At 41.6% G+C, this 19,514-nt stretch overlaps 1 protein-coding gene across 14 annotated transcripts in view; it reads left to right on the top strand.

The window, feature by feature from the left end:
• Positions 1 to 90: 90 nt before the first annotated feature.
• The window catches only part of LOC102056068 (protein PHTF1), a 31,142-nt gene continuing 11,718 nt past the window's right edge, over positions 91 to 19,514 (top strand). For 5 of the 14 annotated variants that reach the window (XR_008735396.1, XM_055728183.1, XM_055728180.1 and 2 more), the window contains exons 1-6: positions 141 to 599; positions 4,115 to 4,785; positions 11,574 to 11,711; positions 12,152 to 12,294; positions 13,168 to 13,335; positions 14,272 to 14,380. Coding sequence is in view for 11 of the 14 variants with exons in the window: in XM_055728183.1 (XP_055584158.1) it covers positions 182 to 599; positions 4,115 to 4,785; positions 11,574 to 11,711; positions 12,152 to 12,294; positions 13,168 to 13,335; positions 14,272 to 14,380 (1,647 nt within the window). In the remaining 3 variants the exon portion in view is untranslated. Of the gene's footprint in view, positions 600 to 1,279; positions 1,438 to 4,114; positions 4,786 to 11,573; positions 11,712 to 12,151; positions 12,295 to 13,167; positions 13,336 to 14,271; positions 14,381 to 14,992; positions 19,468 to 19,514 lie in introns of those variants that run through there. The other 9 variants (XM_055728181.1, XM_055728184.1, XM_055728185.1 and 6 more) reach the window with 6 other exon arrangements.

Here is a 19,514-nt window from a genome sequence, read left to right as displayed (position 1 = left end):
GCTGCGCCGGGGCACCCCGCCGCTAGGCCGCCCGCCCTGGGCTGTGGCAGCGCGGGCCCCCGCCCGCCGCCGGACTACACTTCCCGGCGATCCGCCGCGAACTACGGCCCCCGGGCCGCGGCGCCTGCGCGCTGCCGCCTGGCGCTCGGGCCATTTAAATGTGTGTGAGGGAGACTGTGAAATGGCTGCGCAGGTCGCTGCGGTGCGCGCAGTGTCCCGGGCCCCGGAGGAGCCGCCCCCACTGCCCCCGGGGGACCGGCCCGGCCGGCCTCGCGGCGGCGGGCGGCGGCGGCGGGGCCCCCCCGGCGAGGCGGCGGGCAGCAAACGGGCCCGGCTGAGCCAGCCGCTGCTGGCGGGGCCCGGCCCGACGGAGCCGCTGCCCCCGGCCGCCCTGCCCGGCCTGCCCGCTGCCGCCGGGCTCTTCACCTTCTCCCCGCTCAGCCTGCCGCCGCCCGCCGCGCTCGAGGAGCGCCGCCACCACCACCACCGGCATCGCCCCGCCGCCGGCCCCGAGCCCGGCCGCCTGGCCGCCGGGCAGCCGCAGAAGGCGCGGCGGGGCAGCCCCGCGGACGGGGCGGCCGGGCGGCCCAGCAAGCGAGGTGAGGCGCGGGGCCGGGGGGGGGGGTGGGTGGGTGGGTAGAGGGCCTGACCGCCCGCCGCCCGCGCACCGGGACCGTCGGTAGCTCGACCGGCAGGGATCGCCCCGGCGGCGGCCCCGTGCCCGCCCGGCCCGGCCCAGCTCGGCGGCGGAGCGGGGGCGGGGGGCGCGGGCTCGGCCGCCCGGGCGAAAGTGGGAGCGGGGCGGGCGCGGGCCGCGCTCGAAGCCCTCAGCGCGCCCCTGCACCTTCGTGCGGAGGCGAGCGCGGCAGCGTGGGCAGCCCCCGGGCCTGGCGGGGCCGCTCCGGGCCGCGGCGGGCACGTCTCCTCCCGCGGGCGGCCGCCCCCGGGGCCGGGCCCTCGCCGCAGCGCTGCGCTCCGCGGGTCGCGGCGCGGATGCGTTGTAGGGAAGGTTTCACCTAGCGCTGCCTGCCTTGGCGTGTGCTGGATCCCAGGAGCCGCCGCTTTGGCAGTGGGTGGCGGCGGTGTTTGGTTTTGGTGGTTTGTTTTCGTTTTATTTTTAAATAAATGCCCTGAGATTTCCCTAACAGGAAAGCCAAAACGTCTCTGGATTTTGTTTTTTGGGGGTGTATGTGTGTGTGTCTTTTTTTTTTTTTTTTTTTATTACACTACCGAATGACTGCTCTGGTTCTGCTTGCAAATTTGTGGTAGTAAAAAGCCTTTTGGTGAGAGCAACGCAGATTAAAAGCAATTGCAGAAGCTGCTGTAATAAATATATTTATGTTGTGACTTATACTTCAGGAGCGTCCGTGGAGGTGTTGTGCCAGAGATCAGAGATGCAGGCGCGTGCAGGAGTCGGGTCTGTAGCACAAGCTCCAGGTAGTGCCGTCTTAAGAACGGGCAAAACTATTGTGAGGAGAGACTTCTCACTGGTGGTTAATGCATCTAAACCACGATATCTGAATAACGATGCTAAAAGCTACTGGATAGTAAGCTTCAAAGTTTAGCTTGATACATGTCGATAAAGCTACAGAAGCAGTAGATCTTCCTAGACAGGGAGTGTCATGGTGGGTCAGGTCTAGCCCAGTAATCAGGTGAGGCCTTCTTTTAATGAAGCCTTAACCACCACTAAAATCACCATCTGAATGCCAGATTTGCAAATTAAAGCTGTTTGCTAACTGGAATTATTCTGAATCTCTTCACTACTTGCTCTAGACTGCACATCTAGTGGGTTTGGGGATGGGGTGGGATTTCTTTTCCTGTCTATCAGTTTTTATTTCTATGTATGACCTAATTAAACTGCCTGTTTCTTTGACTATACTATTCTTATCTTTGGCCACAGGTGACAATATCTCAAGTGTTTTTGCTGTTTAATAATGATGCTAGTGTGTTCAGTTACGTGGTGTCTAGTTTTAGACTGGCTGAGTTACTTGCCCTGCTGTTACTCTGCCTCACTGTGGGAGCCCATATTTTGATGACTTGGCTATAGCTCTCTGTGTTTGAGGTAGTAGAGGCTTTCCATTTATTTAAAGGAATAATTAAAACTATATTTCCTTCAAGTGTGTCAGACCTTGCCGTAATGTCACTGTGTAGCTTCACTTAATAGAGAGGTTGCTCCCACTGTAGTACTGGCGCTGCCGTGTTCAGTGGCCACAGCAGCGGGCAGGGTAGCTTTTATCCTGAGAACAGACCAGTGTTCACTGGAAGTTCCAAAATGTACAGGATGCAAGGTGTACGTCTGCTCTATCTTCAGGCAGGAAGAGAGATACTCTGCATTAAAGCTAGTGCATGTCTGAGGTTTTTAAACTATATCTAAAATTAGAAATGCTTAAAATAAGACACCTTCAACAACCAAAAATTAACTTGGAAACATCTACAGGGAAGCATTCCCAGCAGCTCAGTGGCGGCATGAAATTCTTGCTTAGTTTCAACTTGGAATCCCTGGTTCCACCAGAAGAAAAATGTGTGTGATTAGTGTGTTCACTGCACTTAGTAAAGAGGTATCTATACTTGAGAGCTTAGTGATTGAGAAGCTTATGCACGCTTAACTTCCGAGATTTCCAGAAAAGCTTATTCAGAGAACTGTTTCAGTTGACTTAACAAAACAAGTGGTACTGTGTTTCTTTTCCTGGTTTCCCTAGCTGTAATGCAAAAATAAGGGCTTTCGCTGTTTGTAAAGGCTAACAGCGGTACTGTGAAAACTTGTATTTCGGGTCCTAAGACAATTGTATGAAGCTAGTATTAAGCAATCTACTCTTTCTTTGCTTCGTGAGTAATTCTGTTCATTACACTGGGCTGTTACAAGGTCAACCATCTTCACTAAAGAGCTCCAAGACCAAACTGGTAGTGATACAGTTAAATACTGTGATTAGGCTGAATAACTTGAAGCTGCATGTATCTATCATTACACCTTTTCTCCTAGATCGATGCAACATGCTTTTTTATTTAACTTCAAGTACTGCAGGAGAGTAAAGAGGGAATACAAATTTGAAAGCTTTGCAGACAAAGAAAGGGAATTTTGTTAGCACGAAGCACTGTGCTGCTGGAAACTGAAAAACTTGCAGCTCTTGCTTCTTCTAGTCAGACGTTACCTTCAGTTGCAGATTGTTCTGACCCCCACAGCTATCCTGGTAATATGGCTCTTAGAGGTTTATATCTGTTGTTGGCATGAAACAGTTCTTTGATTCGGGCAGATTAAAATCTTGTCTTGGCAATTGAGTATTTTAACAGCTGGACGATCAGGATTTCTACCTACCATTGTCACTTGCTAAACATTACATGAATTAGTTTTTATTCCTAAAAGATGAGCAATTAAACTATTACATTTTGCCTAGCAGTACTACTTTACATTTTGTCTCTCAGCCTTTAGCCTCTTACAGGTTGATTAACCTTTAAAAGAAACCAAAACAAACAGCCTCTTAATTTCTAGTTCTGAATTAACTGAATAGTTAGCTATCTTTTGCTAGTGTTATAGTTATGGATGTGATGATTCTGATCTTTTAATACAAAAGACTAGCAGTGTCAGATTTTATTGTTTGGCTGGAAGGGTAACTTCTTCAAGTATTTTTACCTCTAAATGTCTACAATGTTTGTATCTCTTCAGTTGTGCTCTGTTTTGCTTCTATATTGCATATCCGAAATTGGGGAAGTGTTCTCTAATGAAAGTCATTATGTTTAAATGTTATGCATACTTGTTTATCCTCTTCCCCTGCATGGCACTGCCTTAAATGTCAGAAGTTATTAATATACTTAATTATAGATGTTCTGAAATATGGACTCCTTCTAAAGGTATTCTAGTAAATCTGTTAAAAATTGAAATTTTTCTAAGATACTAAGCTTGAATTTTGGAAGTTTTCCTTAATTCCAGGCTTTCTTTGCATAATAAAGTACTGCATTTTTTGCTGTGTAATTAGGTATTGTAAGTAAAAGTCACGACATTACTATTGGCCAGTCTTCCTGGGAATAGATAGCCTTAGCAAATCAGAGGTCTTAGTTCTTTTTGGGTGAATATGCAGCAACTGCAGAACTCTAATCTTCTCTTTATTGTTGCTGCCAGAAACTCCAGACGAAAATGGCAAAACCCAGCGAGCTGACAGTCTTATTATGAAGAAGATAAAGAAAAAAAAGAAAAAGAAACACCGGGAAGATATGAGGGGAAAACGCCTGAAGATGTACAATAAAGAAGTGCAGACGGTGTGTGCTGGACTCACTCGAATTGACAAAGAGACTCTGTTTCAAGGACAGTGTGATAACTTAGAAGTGAACAAGGAATCCTTCAGGTATCTGAAGGATGAGCAGCTCTGCAGACTGAATTTGGGTATGCAGGAATATCGAATACCCCAGGGAGTACAGACACCATTTGTGACACACCAGGAGCATTCTGTTCGCAGCAGCTTCTTGAAAACTGGCACTAAATTTAGTAACTTCATTCATGAAGAACATCAGTCCAATGGTGGTGCTCTGGTCCTTCATGCTTACATGGATGAACTCTCATTTTTGTCTCCAGTGGAGATGGAGAGATTTGCAGAAGAGTTTCTTGCGTTGTCATTCAGTGAAAATGATAAAAATGCAGCTTACTATGCTTTAGCCATAGTACATGGAGCAGCTGCTTATTTGCCGGACTTCCTGGATTACTTTGCTTTTAACTTTCCTAACACTCCTGTGAAAATGGAAATTTTGGGCAAGAAGGACATTGAAACAACAACGATTTCAAATTTTCACTCTCAGGTAAGAGCTGTTTAAAGGCGTAAAACTTGCAGAACACGTAGATTTGATTAATCTCATTAATCCAGAGCAGGGATGGCCTAAAATAGGTGAGGCATAGTTTCTTTTTTTTTTTTTTTTCCCTAAGGTGATGGGACTACTGCTACTGTGCTATTTATGCCTGTTTCTGCTTAAAGCTGTCTTGTGCCCACCGGTAGTTGGTGAATCACACTTTAGACACTGCTAACTGTGATCTGAAAAGATCTGCACTGATCTTCTTGCAGACTTTCAATTAATCTTCTAAACTTGGGAGAACACCGATATCATACAAAACGATAGCCAAGTCTGTATTAAGAGTTGGATAGATCGCAGATACCAGCGCTGCTTTTTCTATTCAATAGATCTGTTTAGATTTTTTTCAAGGATGTTATTTTTCAGATTCCAGTATATAACTCACAAATAGTTTGTTGGGGTTTTTTTAACATCTCAGTTCTATCAGTAGCTGGTGCTGGGTGTTTAAACTTTCAGAGAAGTGTTTAAACTTTCATTTTATATACTACCTTGATTTCCATAGTAGGCTTGAAGTATTCTGCATTCTCAAACAGTATTTCCATGTAAGTTAAATGGATGCAACAGTAATAACTTCAAGATTCCCATATGAAAACCCCTTGGGTTTGACTCTTGTGATCAACTTAGAAGCATTTATGAACCTACAGCAACACTACAGTTTAGATAAATGTGTTTCAGATGGAGTAAAACCTCTTCCTGCTTAGTCTACTCTGATAAAGATTCAGACTGCTGATTACTTCTAGAGAATTTACTCAAGACCTTAATTTCTTTTACTGGTTCACCTGTTGGAAGGAAAAACTTGAAACTCTGTAGTGGAGTGCAGTTCAGTACTATTGGAACAGACCTTCTTTAGCAACAGTTTTGAAATGGTAATGCTTGTGGATGGGCTGTCTGGATCTCTCCAGAGTTCACCAAATGCCTATAAGCAAGAATGCGTTGGAAAAACAGTTGCCGCTTGGTCACTTCTGGAATTTGTCATAGGTATTATTAATTAGTAATTCTGATACTTACTTGTTTGACAACAAATAGTTACTACAGCACTTATTTTCTTGGTTTAAGGAACTGTGCTGCCAGAGCTGCATCAGAGCGCACAGTACTTCAAAAACAGTCTGTCTGATGAGCATACAAACTGCTGCTATCAGCAAGAACACTTTTGCACAGTACACACCTGTACTCTGCAGATGTGAAATTTGGCCACAGGTTAGGCTTTAAAGTCGTCTTTGTTAGAGATTTATCTATGTTCTTCAACATCATGATTACATTCTGATTTACTTGGAGTACATGTGACGACCCCCTGAAATGGCTGAACAGTGCCAATTGAATATTTGACAGTTAGACTTTTTCTTGGTGAATGTTTCCATCTTGTAAGCATGCATAGCTTATACTATAAATACATTTGAGAAATGCATGGTAATAAGTAAGAGGCTTCGCTGGGTTATAGTCAGCGCTGGTATTTCAATTAATTCTATTTTAAGTACTGTCTAAACTTGATTAAGATTGAGTCATGACATAAGGTTCAGTTGGTCTAAAACACCTCTCTAAACCCAGCTTCGGCATGACCTGGTTAATCCTCTCTGAAGTACGTTAGTGAGGTTCACACACTGAGCAAACACAGAAAAGTATAGTTGTCACAACTCTTTAAGACAGCTGGAACAGGACTCGTCAGAGAATGTAGATGATGGTAAAGTATCTAGTTTAAGGGTGCATTTAAGCTGATAGTAGATTCAAACTATGGTAGCTGCATGCTGCTGAAACTCCCAGTTTTTGCAAGCTGGCTTATATTTAAATAGAGAAGGCTAAAATGCCCTGCTTAAGAGAGCATAGGGAGTATGCTGTGGCTATTTTGCTGCTGTTCCTTGGCAGCACTGTTGAGGAATGAAGAGATGGGCAAAGCTTCTCTTTTGGACCTTCCATAATGAGAAATTGTACAATGCGAAAGCACTTCACAGTTATGCCTTTGCAGATTAAATGTATTACAGTATTTGTTGTATGCGGTAATACTGAGAATATTTTTAATTGAAGATACTTGGATGAAAGTCACCTCCGTTCTGTATGCATGAACTTGTTTGCCGTACTGGCACAGTATGTCTGCCTGCACTGTGGCAAGGGGATTTTGAGCATTAGGCAGTCTTGAGTTCTGATGTCATGGTGTCAAGAAATCAAAATTTGGTCTGTTAACTGAAAGTTGGTGTGACCTTTGGCTTGTACAACATTCATCTGTTCTGTGTACCTTGTCAGATAAACCGAATTTTAGTAGGAAGTTTCCCCAATTCAAAATAAGGACTTTAATCTCAAAGACTTCATAAAAATCTAGTGATAATTAACTTCCTTGCAAGGTGAATCCCTTTGTTCTTAGGGTAGTGAGGACAACATAAACTAAATAATTATAACAAAGCACTCCAGTGTGTATTTATACTACAAATGTTTGGTTTCTGTGTATTAAAATAACTAAGCTTCAGTGTTCTCTGGATTTTTTTGCTTGCATTGGCTCTGGCTCATTTGCTCTGATACTTCAGTGCTAAAGCTAAGCTTCACTTTAGAGCTGTTCACTTGGACTAAAGCTTTCAAGACTGAAATCACTGAACAGTAATTTGCCTTCACATAAGGGCATACTTCAATTTAGAAGCTCTTAGCAATGCAGCTAGAACGAACTCTATTTTCCTTATCAGTTGTTTCAGTACAATTGCTTCTGGGTCTACTCAGTGAATTGGAACATCTCTAGACTTGAAAAACCACTTCTACTTTTTATTTATTCCTTTCGCCAAGAAGAAAACTGATCAAGTGCTGTATGGGTTCTCTATATGGCCCAAAGTCCAGTTAAACTGCCGTGAGGGACTGGGGGTTCTGGGAACAGGCCAGGGAAGAGTTGGGGGAACTAGGTGTTGCATAAGCTGCTTTTGCCTCTGGGAAGGACATGGGAGAAGCAGCAAACAGGGGATGTAGGCTAAGTTTTCCTACTCCTGCAACATACTGTCAGAAAAGCTTACTCCTCTCCCTGACATTTTTAGTTAATGAGCCATACCACAGTTTGGTTGTCTGCCCCATCTTTGTCTTACTTCTGGAAGAAGGTCTCTTACCCTGGAAGGGTGACTTGATTTTTAGTAGAAGCCTTCAAAGTATGAAATGGAGAAATTGTGCATCAGTACTGCAAAGTTATTTTGGTTTATCACTTAAGCCATATAAATAATGATCGATGGTCTTAATCAAGCATCTGACAGGTTTTAGTCAAACATACGACCCTCGCTGTAATGGCGTGTCACACTATCCTCCTTTCCTCCTTCTGTTGTAAATAGTAAGAACGCAGGGCAGCTTGCTTTCTTCCTTGCAGCAAAGTGTTTGCATGGCTGGTTTTATAGCTGACTTGACATACTAAAATACTGTCACTGTCAACTGATTCAAGCTTTTCTTGGAACTAGAGAGAAACTTCTGAAACTTAACCTCATTTGTCTCAGGCTTGTGCCTCATCTGTGTGTCCTCCTCTTCCCCAAGCTGAGGTATACTGCTTGCTTAACCCTTTGTGAGCCAGGGGTCTGAATTATCTCAGCAACATGCAAATACCACATCCGTAACTTCTACAGGAAGTGTTGTCTACTTCTGTTCCCACTCAGGTGTGTGGAACAGACAGGCGTATTGTTCAGCTGCTATAAAAATGTCTCCGTGAACACTGAAGAGCTAATCTTGAATATTCCTGCAACTTCACTTTTCATGTGATCCTATATGGAGTAGGGGAATACGTAGGGTAGCTGTTTGGCATTTTGAAAGAGTAGAGGACACTAGCCTGATGGTCCTTTTGCAACAGTAAAGATAGAGCGTGGTCTGATCTGTGGATAGTGGCAGTTACTGATCGTATGATCCACTAATGTTTTTAAAGAAGCGTATTGAACAAATTATAGCAATGAAGGTGCTGTGGTAATAAGTTACTAACTTCTGACAGCCATGTAAACTGGAAGGACCCAGGCTAAGTTCCTAAACAAGAGCTGAACTTTAAATATAAACAAGAAACTTCAAGAAAGGTCCTAGTGGATATAGCAAAGTGACTTCACATATTTCATAGTCACATCTTTCTTCCCTGAAAAGAGGGGTGCTTGAAGATGGCTGTGAAATTAATATGGCTGTGGAGAGTGCATCTAGAGTGCTTGGAAAATAAAAGGTCAAAGTAGTTTGCAGGAAGGTGCAGCAAGCAGGTTACTTGGTCTTCCTTTACACTTGGGTGGTTGAGTGTCCTGTGAGTAAGGTGCCAGTTCTTCTAGATGGTCATGAATATGCTTGTTGTTACACACAAGTGCTTAGCATATTCTGTATTCTTGAGACTACAAACCTAACCAGTGGTATTAGTATCTCTGCTGCTCTGGAGAAATTGAGGAGAAGGTGGAACCTTACATGAAAAGGAATTTTTTTACAGCATATTAAACTAGTAGACTATTTCCCCTATGATTGAAGTGCTTGAGATGAATACTACAGCCTGCTGGGGATTGCCATGAGTTAGTACGTATTTTCAGTGTAAACATGTCCTGATTTTAATTCTCAAGTGTGTATATTTCTTTTAAGTTCTATTAAAAACTAGCAAAACGTTGAAATCCAAGATCTCCTTTTCTAGTCTCCTTTATAGCTCTTGAATTCTTTTCTGTTTTTTCATTGCATTTCAGTGCATTTAAAAAAACCAAACAAAACAAATTAAAGCTCCTAGTTTTTCATTCCCTTTGAAAACATTACAAGGAAAAAGTGCATATGGTATTATAATTCATTCTAACTTGTGACAAACACCTGTGAAATATTAGTGAATCTCAACAGGTGGTTTCAATAGAACAAATCTCATCTGGGAATAGTCTGTCTTCACTTACTTTAATAGTACCAGGCAGTTAAGTTTAACTGGCTTAAGGGCCAGAGCATTTCAGTCCTTGGTTCTCCCATAGCTGCAGAGAACTAGACTAATGCTACGGTTTTCTAATACTGCTGCTCTGAATTGCGTTCTGGCTAGCTGGGGAAATTGTTCCACTTCATTGACATTGGATATGAACTTTTAGTAGTAATGTTCTAAGAGGATTTGGAGACTTCATTTTCTCTTAGGTCAATGAATAGCCTCGGAAGATAGCGCCTGCCTCCTAAAAGCTGTACAGTCAAAACCAGGAAGTTTGTAAGTGCTCATTTGGTGGCTGCCACTGGACTTGAAGGTGGAGTGAGTGCTTGAGCTGCACAGTGAATTTCTGTGAGCGGTTTAGGATGTAAACTCTTTACACAGGGAGGTAGGTAGAGGTGATGCGGTGCAGTAGTTGGCTTAGGGCTGAGGAATAAAGCTGTATGTGAAGACATCTTTGGCTCCTACTCAGCTTTTAATTAAAAGCTAAGTTTGTGCAATCAATGCAGAACTGCTAACTGCATATATACAAAGCTAAAGAAAGGAGGGCTCTGGAAATAGGAGTGAGCTAGGCTCCTATAATTAAGAAGCTAAATATCTATGGTTGCTGCTAGAGAATAAAATTGTAGCAGTAATTGTAACTCTTGCTTTATTAGTCTCTCCTAATTTAGCTTTAACAACTTCATGGAGTAGTTTAACTACAACTGGTTTGTTGGCTAAACTGCAAAACTTAAACTCAAGAAACTTAAAACTGAGCTGCTTCATACATGTATCTATAAATGCAGTTACAAAAAGGTATCACACTTTCTGAACATGACTATAAAATTACAAATCTACCAGTAACCCTCTGTCCTTTGTACCTATCCCACTGTTTAGCCAAGGGGGTTGGCTGGCGTTTTCCACTGCTAGAGCCACTTGAATATTAGAGAGGCTGTTAATGAAGAGTGGCGGAAGGCTGGGGATCAGACACATATACATATACAAACCAGACTAATTACAGCAGAATTCCTGATCTTGTAAGACTGAATAGCTGCAGCATCTACATACAACCTACCCTGTGGCCATATGGCATGTTATAGCTGTAGTCCATAGGAGGAGACTAGAGAGCACTGGAGCCCTGCCAGTGGTTCTCCTCCGGGAACAGGAAATTGGCAAGAAAAATTCCCAGATGACCTGGGAAAGTGGGACAGCCTGTGCTACGGAGGATGTCAAAAAGCTGTAAGTGAGATTAAAAGTGTTTCTGGCCACAGCAGTGACATCAGGTTATATTGCAAATGGTAATTCTAGAATTGTTGAACATGAGAGCTGGATTTCTAGCTGGACCTCTGTCATGTCCTCAGGGTTTTTTTTGTCCAGTCTTGTGACACACTATAACAATATTATCAGAACCACTGCATGAAGGACACCTAGATTTTTTGCTACAGTTGGGAAAGGCCTCTGGGACATGACTGAAATGAAAAGTGCACACAACTCTGTAGCAAACAGTTGGAAATGTAGAAGCAAATGTGAACTGCGCAAATTAGTAGAGTTGAAGCTTGCTGGTGAAAGACTGAGTCACAAGGGAACTTTGCATGACCATTTTCTCAAGGCAGCCTGGAAGCGTTGAATTGTTCCTGATTTAGTCAAATACTAACTTACTGACAGGAAATACTTCTGAAGTCTGAATAGCAGCAATACAGACAGGCGTTCTTTTCTCTTGGGATACCCCATGGGCATCTGTTCTGAACAGCCTCTGTGTATTCCTAAAGGCATCTCTAATGAAATAGGTGTAGATGAGTCCAAGATTCATTTCAGTTGTGGCCTAGTGTATTATATTAATCAATTTTTAATCTCTCTTTATCAGAACTAAAGCTATGATGGAATTGTCTTTCCCTTTCTGGCCATTCAGGTCAATCGAACGTATTGCTGTGGAACCTACAGAGCAGGACCAATGCGGCAGATCAGTCTTGTTGGAGCAGTGGATGAAGAAGTTGGGGACTACTTCCCAGAATTTCTAGATATGTTAGAAGAATCTCCATTTCTCAGAGTAAGCAGTAACTTGTGGTGTTTGTTGAGAGCACTATAGGTATTTAAACAATTACTGTTTAATATATTTCCAAGTAATTGGAAACCATAAAGTATTTTTTCTATTGATGGGCTTATTGTTTGGACTACTGAGTTAGATTTGTTCCTGTGTCCAAATGAAGGGAACTGAATTGGGTAGCTACATTTGTGTGAATAATTAAAAAATTATCTAGTGCATATATATGATAAACTATATTTAACCATTTACTTCTCTAAAAACTAAGTCGGATAAAGTTACCTTGGAATAAATTTGCCTCCTAAACTTATTTTAGTTCTGTACAAGTCTTTTGACAGCAGATTTGAACTACTTTTACCAAAGGCATCATTTAATTTTTCTATCTCACCCAGTGTTTTGTGTTATGTGTGTTTTGTGGGTTGTTTTGTTTTTTTGTTTTCTTTTAGATGACTTTGCCCTGGGGTACTCTTTCTAGTCTCAGACTTCAGTGCAGGTCACAAAGTGATGATGGTCCCATAATGTGGGTGAGACCAGGAGAGCAGATGATCCCGACAGCTGATATGCCAAAATCGCCATTCAAACGGCGCCGGTAATGTTTTGCTTTCCTTTCTATTTTAAAGGTAAAACATTGCAGTTATGTCTGTGTTAGACTTGAGAACAAAACCTAAATACTTTGTGTAACCAGTTCTTTAGAAGGCTTGTTCACAGATTTAAGTTTTGTTTTCCTTTCTGTTTCGCATTGGCTCAGTGGATAAGTAAGTTATTTGTGATGGTTATTTTATTTCACCACTTTTCATAGTGGTATGTCCTAGATCAGTGCTTTTTTTAAGACTGAAACCTCTTTTTATTATCCTTCAGGAGACTTCTTTGTTCTTCTTACTTCTGTGGAGAGAACTAATGTGGTGGTGAGGGCAGGTGAAATGCTCTAAAACAGCAGAGATCCGTAACACTGTGTCGCATTTTAATGCTAGTGCTAAAGCACTTGTAATGCTGTCTGCTTCTCAGGAAATACTGTGGTATACATATGTGCTTGCTGTCTTTCTCAGAAAGAGTGTGCTGTAGAACAAATTTTAAGAGGTAAAGAATTGGAAACATACTTTAATTGTAACTTCAAAAAGAATTTTTGGATGTACTCCCAAATAAGTAAAGCTCAGTATCTGTTCACATAGCTCTGTTTTACATATTATATTCCTGGGAGAGTTCTTTCAGCACAAGTGAACAAAAAATATTTCTTGATTGGATTTGTTTTATATAAAGTTTGATTTCATAAGCTGAATTGTACTTTGTTGTATTTGTTTTGATCTTCTGTTGAATAAACACCCAGAAGAAATCAGAGGGAAGTGCTTTGGTCTTTGATTATGAAGCCTGTAGCATGCAATATCTTAAGATTATTTTAATAAGAGTATTTATTTTTGAGTAGTCTGAAACACTTTTTTAGTATGTCTTTTCTGTTGCGTTGTAGGTCAATGAATGAAATAAAGAATCTTCAGTACCTACCTCGGACCAGTGAGCCCCGTGAGGTTCTGTTTGAAGACAGAACAAGAGCTCACGCTGATCACGTGGGCCAAGGGTTTGACTGGCAGAGTACAGCTGCTGTAGGTGTTCTGAAGGCTGTACAGTTTGGGGAATGGTAAGTGCCACTGAAGTGCGACTACTCTAGTCTGAGGGGGAAATTCTAAACGTTTTCTTTCAAAAAAAAAAAAAAAAGATTCCTTGGAAAATGAGCCTAATCAAAGAAATGGCTTGAATCCTGTGATAATATAAATGCTGTCTAGAGCTCTGGAAAACACAAGCTACGTACCCACTATTTTTCCCTCTTCCTGAGGTGCTAGAAAAGTTGTAATAGCCCTTTGCAGAAGATTTTGGTGACCTACAAAATAAGCCTTAAGATACCATGCCTGGACAGTCATCTGTGACTGTTCTTTTTTTCCTGAATAGGTATATTAACGCTAACTTCTGTAACAGTAGTCTAAGAACTCAATGTAATCAATTCCACAACATTGCATGTACCCAGGACATTGCTGTTGACCTTGCACAGAAACTAGACTTGCATCATTGTTATTTCTAGCAATTACAGTAGAAATTGGATAGCATCATTAGCAATATCATTAGATTTTCATATGGATAAAAGGTGCCGAACTTCCTTTGCTCTGATTCACAGCTGTTATTGTTACTTTAAGTTTTTCCTTTAACACGGAATTATTCAGTCTAATTATAGAATGGAAGAGTTGAGGCACACTGTGGTCCCTAGAACATACAGAGAACTTAGGTAGTGGCAATTTGAACCTAGTTCTTGGACACTTCAGGATAGTATTTGTCCATGAAAATGTCACTTCTGTTGTGCGTGCATCAAGAAAGAAGTAAAATGGGGGGGGGAAAGAAAGAGAAATCTCTGAATTATAGCTCCTTTTCAAAATAATACATGTATTGAGAAGTGACAAGACTTTGCGCACAGCGTAAAGCTGAAGTAGGTCATTGGTTCAATCAAACTGTGTTGGAAAGAGCTCTGTAACTCAAATCCTTTAAAAATTCCTGGAACTCTTGTCTTTTTCTTGTCTTTTTCTAGGAGTGACCAGCCTCGTATAACCAAAGATGTGGTTTGTTTTCATGCTGAAGATTTCACTGACGTTGTGCAGAGACTTCAGCTGGACCTGCATGAACCTCCAGTGTCACAGGTATTGAATCTTCCCTAGCGACAGCTCATTCTTAGCATTTTGGAAGTAGCTTCTGACAGTTTGCAGGTTCGCTGTATATATACAAAAGGTTCCCTTTTGTATCTTCCGTGGCCCTCAGTTAACAGCTGTTGGGCATCTTTCCTTCTCGTGTTTCAGAATAGAATAGTTCAGTTGGAAGGGGCCTACAATAAGCATCTAGTCCAGCTGCTTTTCCTTTCTACCAAGCTGGAGTCATGATGGGTGCTATAGAAACAATTAGAAGTTCATTAAGAAGTCACGTATGCCTGTTTCTGCTTTTTGTAATATACTGATGTTGTCTTATGATGTGAAGGCATCTCAACTCAGTCCTGTCAGTGAAAACAGTAAAGCCTCATGTCAAATCTGCTGTTTTCAGCTCTTAACAGTAGAATGCTGTTAAGCATTTGTTGTCCCTTCCTAAGGTGTGCACATCAGATAAATGACATTTAAAAATTCCAATTCTCATTTAAATTTGAAGTTTTACCAGTTAAACAGAAACATTCTAACTTAGATATGAAGTACGTTGAAAATAGGTGGGTACTGAATTGTTTAAACAGAGTATACCACTAACTTTACCATCTTTCCTTCTCTCAGTGTGTTCAGTGGGTGGATGAAGCCAAACTAAACCAAATGAGACGGGAAGGCATTCGCTATGCTAGAATTCAGTTGTGTGACAATGACATCTACTTCATCCCTAGAAATGTCATTCATCAGTTCAAAACAGTGTCAGCAGTCTGCAGCTTAGCCTGGCACATAAGACTTAAACAATATCACCCTGTGGGGGAGACTTCTCAAAATGCAGAAAGCAATTCAAGCTTGAACAGTAGTGTTCCTGGAAAGACAGAGTCAGAAGGTGAACCCCAATGTGTAAGTGTAAAAATAGAGTCTGAAGAACCAGGTATAGAAACACAGCTTACAGCAGGGGTGCTCTCCTCCTCTGTTTCTTCAATATCAGGACTTGTGCAACCAGATCAGGTGGCCCAGCCCCTTCCAGGTTCTAAAGTAGAGTCTGATCAGCAACACAATCCACAGGATCATGCAGGCTCTTCTGTGTGATATGTATATAATCAAACATTTTTTTAACAACTTTTTAAAATTTTGATGTGAAGTTATAGTTTTATAACTGGCTTATGTTTTATTGGAGAAATCTTGCCTATAATTCTATAAAGAAAGGTGACATTCCAAAATGTCAAGCATATCTTTTTTACACAGATTATGCAAAATTCAAGTTGTATTTTAACCCCTTAGTACAACCTGTAACAGTGGTCTACCACTTCTTTCTGTTTAAGTAAAGAGATATTGAATATCTCCTCAAAGTCAGAATGAAATTCCTCCAGGAACATAAAATGATTGAACTACATTGGTCAGTGTTATTTCCCTACTTTTACGTTATCTCTAATCTTTACCAGAAAGTGATGCTTTTGTAGACTTGCAAAGTGACTTTCCCATCTCATTTTAATTGCTTAAAAAAAAAAAAAAGCACAGCACTTTTGATGATTTGTGAAATTTTTGGTATGTCTGTTCTTGACATGTTGGTTTATATACAAGTTGGGTTTATACACAAGCTATAGAAAATGATCTCTCTTTCTTACAGTTCCTATAAAGGTGATCTGTAAAATTAACTGAAGAAAGTGTCTGATCCTGTTGAAATGCAATGACTTACTGACCTAACACTTTTCATAGCACTGCTTATGTTGTTTGGTGTGAGGGTTTTGCTTCCAAAATACATCTTCCCTGAACATGGTTAATACTAGTGTCAAAATTAGAGAACCTATCAGTAGTCTTGTGGAGGAAACCGCTATCTTTGAGCACTTTAAGGCTTTAAAATACTAACCAACTTGGCAGCTTGTTTTGGTCAGGTCGTAATGTGTCCAATGGAACCACACTTTCCCCTGTACTGATGCACTTAAGATAATAGCATTGAGTTGATAACTGACTTTGGGCAGTAAGGCTGTCCTTATTCTAGGAAGTTCTGTATTACTGTTTCACGATAAAAAGTATTACGGCATTGGACTGCTTTTTCCATGTGTAGCTTCTGGGTGCCCAGGTGCTGTGGAAAAACCAGTGGCACGTGCTAAGTGTGTAGAGTGTCAGCTATCAACAGTGTTTAAACAATCTTTCAATATTTCTGGATGTTAATGTGTAATCTGTATTTGACTTTCACTCACCCCATTTATTACTGCCCTTTCCAGTTATCAAAAGGGAAAGTCCTGTCCCTTTCTCCCTCTCCCTTCCCCCTCCCCACATTTAGAGTACAAGCTGGGTTTTGGTGCAACTTAAGCTGTCTCCAGATAAATTCATTTGTTCTAATCCTCACTGGGGTAGGAAAGATTTGAAACACTATGTTAGACTAGACAAAAGCAAAGATGCTGTGTTAGTTCTGGATGCATCTTTTTAATATCAATTATTACTCTTCTCTTTATAAGGGTCTCTATGTTACTCTATTATAAATCTTACTTTGTGCAATATTGTTTGTGTAGGCTTTTATATACATATTAGCACCTCAGTGTAGAGGTCACTATTTTAAACTGATAGAAGAATAATCATCAGAAGATACTGCAGTGATTAGTTAGAACCTGTATTACTCCTTATGTGTATGTATGTATTGTCTTCGGTACAAAAATGAGGACTAGGAAATATTTCAATTTAAAACTAATTTACAGATTGAAGTGGTAGTGACTTGTTTAGTAATCTGTGTAAATAAGGTGTTAGAATGGAAAGCTTTTTATGATGAAAAGTAATGTGATTCATGCAGGGGTGTAATTTAATCTTAGCAGAAATCCTAGATGACCCAGACCGGCTCATAAATGAGCTGTCTGTTCTCTGGTGGGTTTTTTCCACTTTTTATGTTGAGAGGAATTTCATAGCTTTAAGGGTTGTGCAAAGTAAAATTCCTCACAGGCAATAGTGGTTTCAGCTCATCCTTCACATTCAAAGATCGTATTACCCAAGGGTGTTCTTTCCTTTTTACGAAGTCTGCTGGTCTTCCAAGTGCCCATTTCACTTCCCACATGTGCTATTCTTTGGTCGTGTCAGTAGAGGTACATCAATAAGGTGGCTTTTCTTTGACAGCCAGCACTGCATACAATCACTCAGGAATTGACAAAACTGCAGATACTACAGTGAGTCTGCAAACATAACTTTAAAGGCAGAATAAACAGATTAAGAGCCCCCGTACACCAACTTGTCTGTTTTGTAGTGAAAGTTGAAACAGAATGAAGAGGGAATAAATTTGGAAGTCCTCTGTAAATTCTAGTAGAGTGTTTTCAGATGGATAAAGGAAGAAGACCAGAGTGGCTCATGTTGCTTTCAAAACTAGCTTTAGTGAAATCTGACTACAGCCAGAAATACCTGGAAAATGCTCTGACTTACCGCTTCGGATGGAGTGACATGACCAATAGCATCATGCTCTCTTTGTGTTCTGTTCAGTTGCTCAATATCTAATGTCAGATTTAAATACAGAAATGTATCTTCACGTGACTTGAATGTTGCTGATGCTGTTCTAGCACGCTTGGAAGACTGAGGAAGAGAGGAGCAAACTTTATAGAAATCTTACTACCCAAATACATTATCAGCTTTGGTAGGCTTTAACCAAAGTGGTGTACTGCTTTCAAACTCCACCTCAATTCTGGATGTGAAGTATGAGAGGGGTTGCGAACGAAGCAGATTGCTCTACTGTCTAGCCATTGTTTCAGGATTGCTCCAACTGCACTGAAAACAGAGCAGGATTAGAACAATGCCTTGATGTGAAAGATGCAAATGTTTTCCAGAACAAAACATGTAGAGTACTAATTTTTGTAAGCTACAGCTGTTCAGAAATGAAGCAATGAGTTCAAGCCACTTGAGATTTGCTGAGCAAAACAAATCTCTGGGTAGGTCCAAGTAAATATTTCTGAATATCTCCCATGTTAAATAGATGGCTGTTTGGATTTCTCTAAGATTTTGTAAAACAGCCTACATGATGAGGTAATAAAACTTTGGCAGATTTTGTGGGTTGTTCTAATATTTCTCAGTAGTACCCAGATAGATATGAAACAGTTCATAAATACGAATGTGCTGGTCAGTTCCTGTAAATCCTCAGTTCTCCGTGTCTGAGGACCTGCCCTGCTATCTGTGTCAGTTGATCAGTAGAAGATACTCCTGCTATGTGCTGGAGACGGCCGCTGATGGCCCAGGCGCTGTCTGTAGAGCCATCAGCTTTGGGATATGGAACTCTGGCACAGGCTTCTATTTTAAGTAAAGTGCTGTTGATTAAAAATGCCACTTGGGATAAAGGTGAGTGACAGGGTTGTGCTAGAAGTGGGCTAGCATGAGGCAATTGACAGGCAAAATAGCAGTTAGCTTCACTTTCCGCTCTCCCTTAGACATGCTACAGGTCATTTTGTGCAGATACTTGACACGTTCTCTTCCAGGAAGGTGGGACGCTCGGTGAAGTGTTCTCAGGGGATTTATAACCAACACTTTTCACAGGTATAGCTCTTGCCATACAGAAAAGGGCTCTCCGCCGTGCTCTGTCAGTTTTCCTGCACATTACAGCTCAGTTCCCCCTGGACCAGGCCGATGGTCAGAACTTGTCTCACAGGCGCCAGCTCATGTCCTTAACCCGGCGCGGCCTTTTCGGGTCTGGACGGTGGGAGTAGCGAGCCCGGGGCTGGCGGGTTCCCAGGGGTTTCTCGCAGGATCCACACGCTTCTGATTTCTTTGTACAAGGTGTAAAGAGACTTGTGTTTCTGGGTCTGTGAGGTTTAATTTGATTTGGATTGGCAGCTACGATTATTTTTTTTCTGTGGTTTTAATTTATCTAAGGTCTCTGCCTGCAGAGGACGTGTACAATTGCCTGGAAGACTGTTGCTTTGTGCGGCCTTAGTATATTTATTACCCTGGCGAGTGGCCCCGAGGGTCGGGCGGGCACGGGCCCGCGCCCCACGCAGTGCATTTCTGTCCGTAGCTGACTGTACACCAGTGTCAAACTGTTAAGCTATTTCTTTGTAAAATAGTCCAACGGAATGCATAGAATTTTTTTCCTGTAAAGTATTTTTTTAATAAACAAAGTCTGATTTTGTCCTTTACCTGCCTGGCTGCTTATTTCCGCGCTGGAGTCGCGGCGCTCGGCGCT

Source organism: Falco cherrug, chromosome 16, assembly GCF_023634085.1.
Source record: "Falco cherrug isolate bFalChe1 chromosome 16, bFalChe1.pri, whole genome shotgun sequence".
Classification (NCBI taxonomy): domain Eukaryota; kingdom Metazoa; phylum Chordata; class Aves; order Falconiformes; family Falconidae; genus Falco; species Falco cherrug.
Note: the sequence above shows the minus strand (reverse complement) of the source record. Positions and strands in the feature narration are given on the sequence as shown.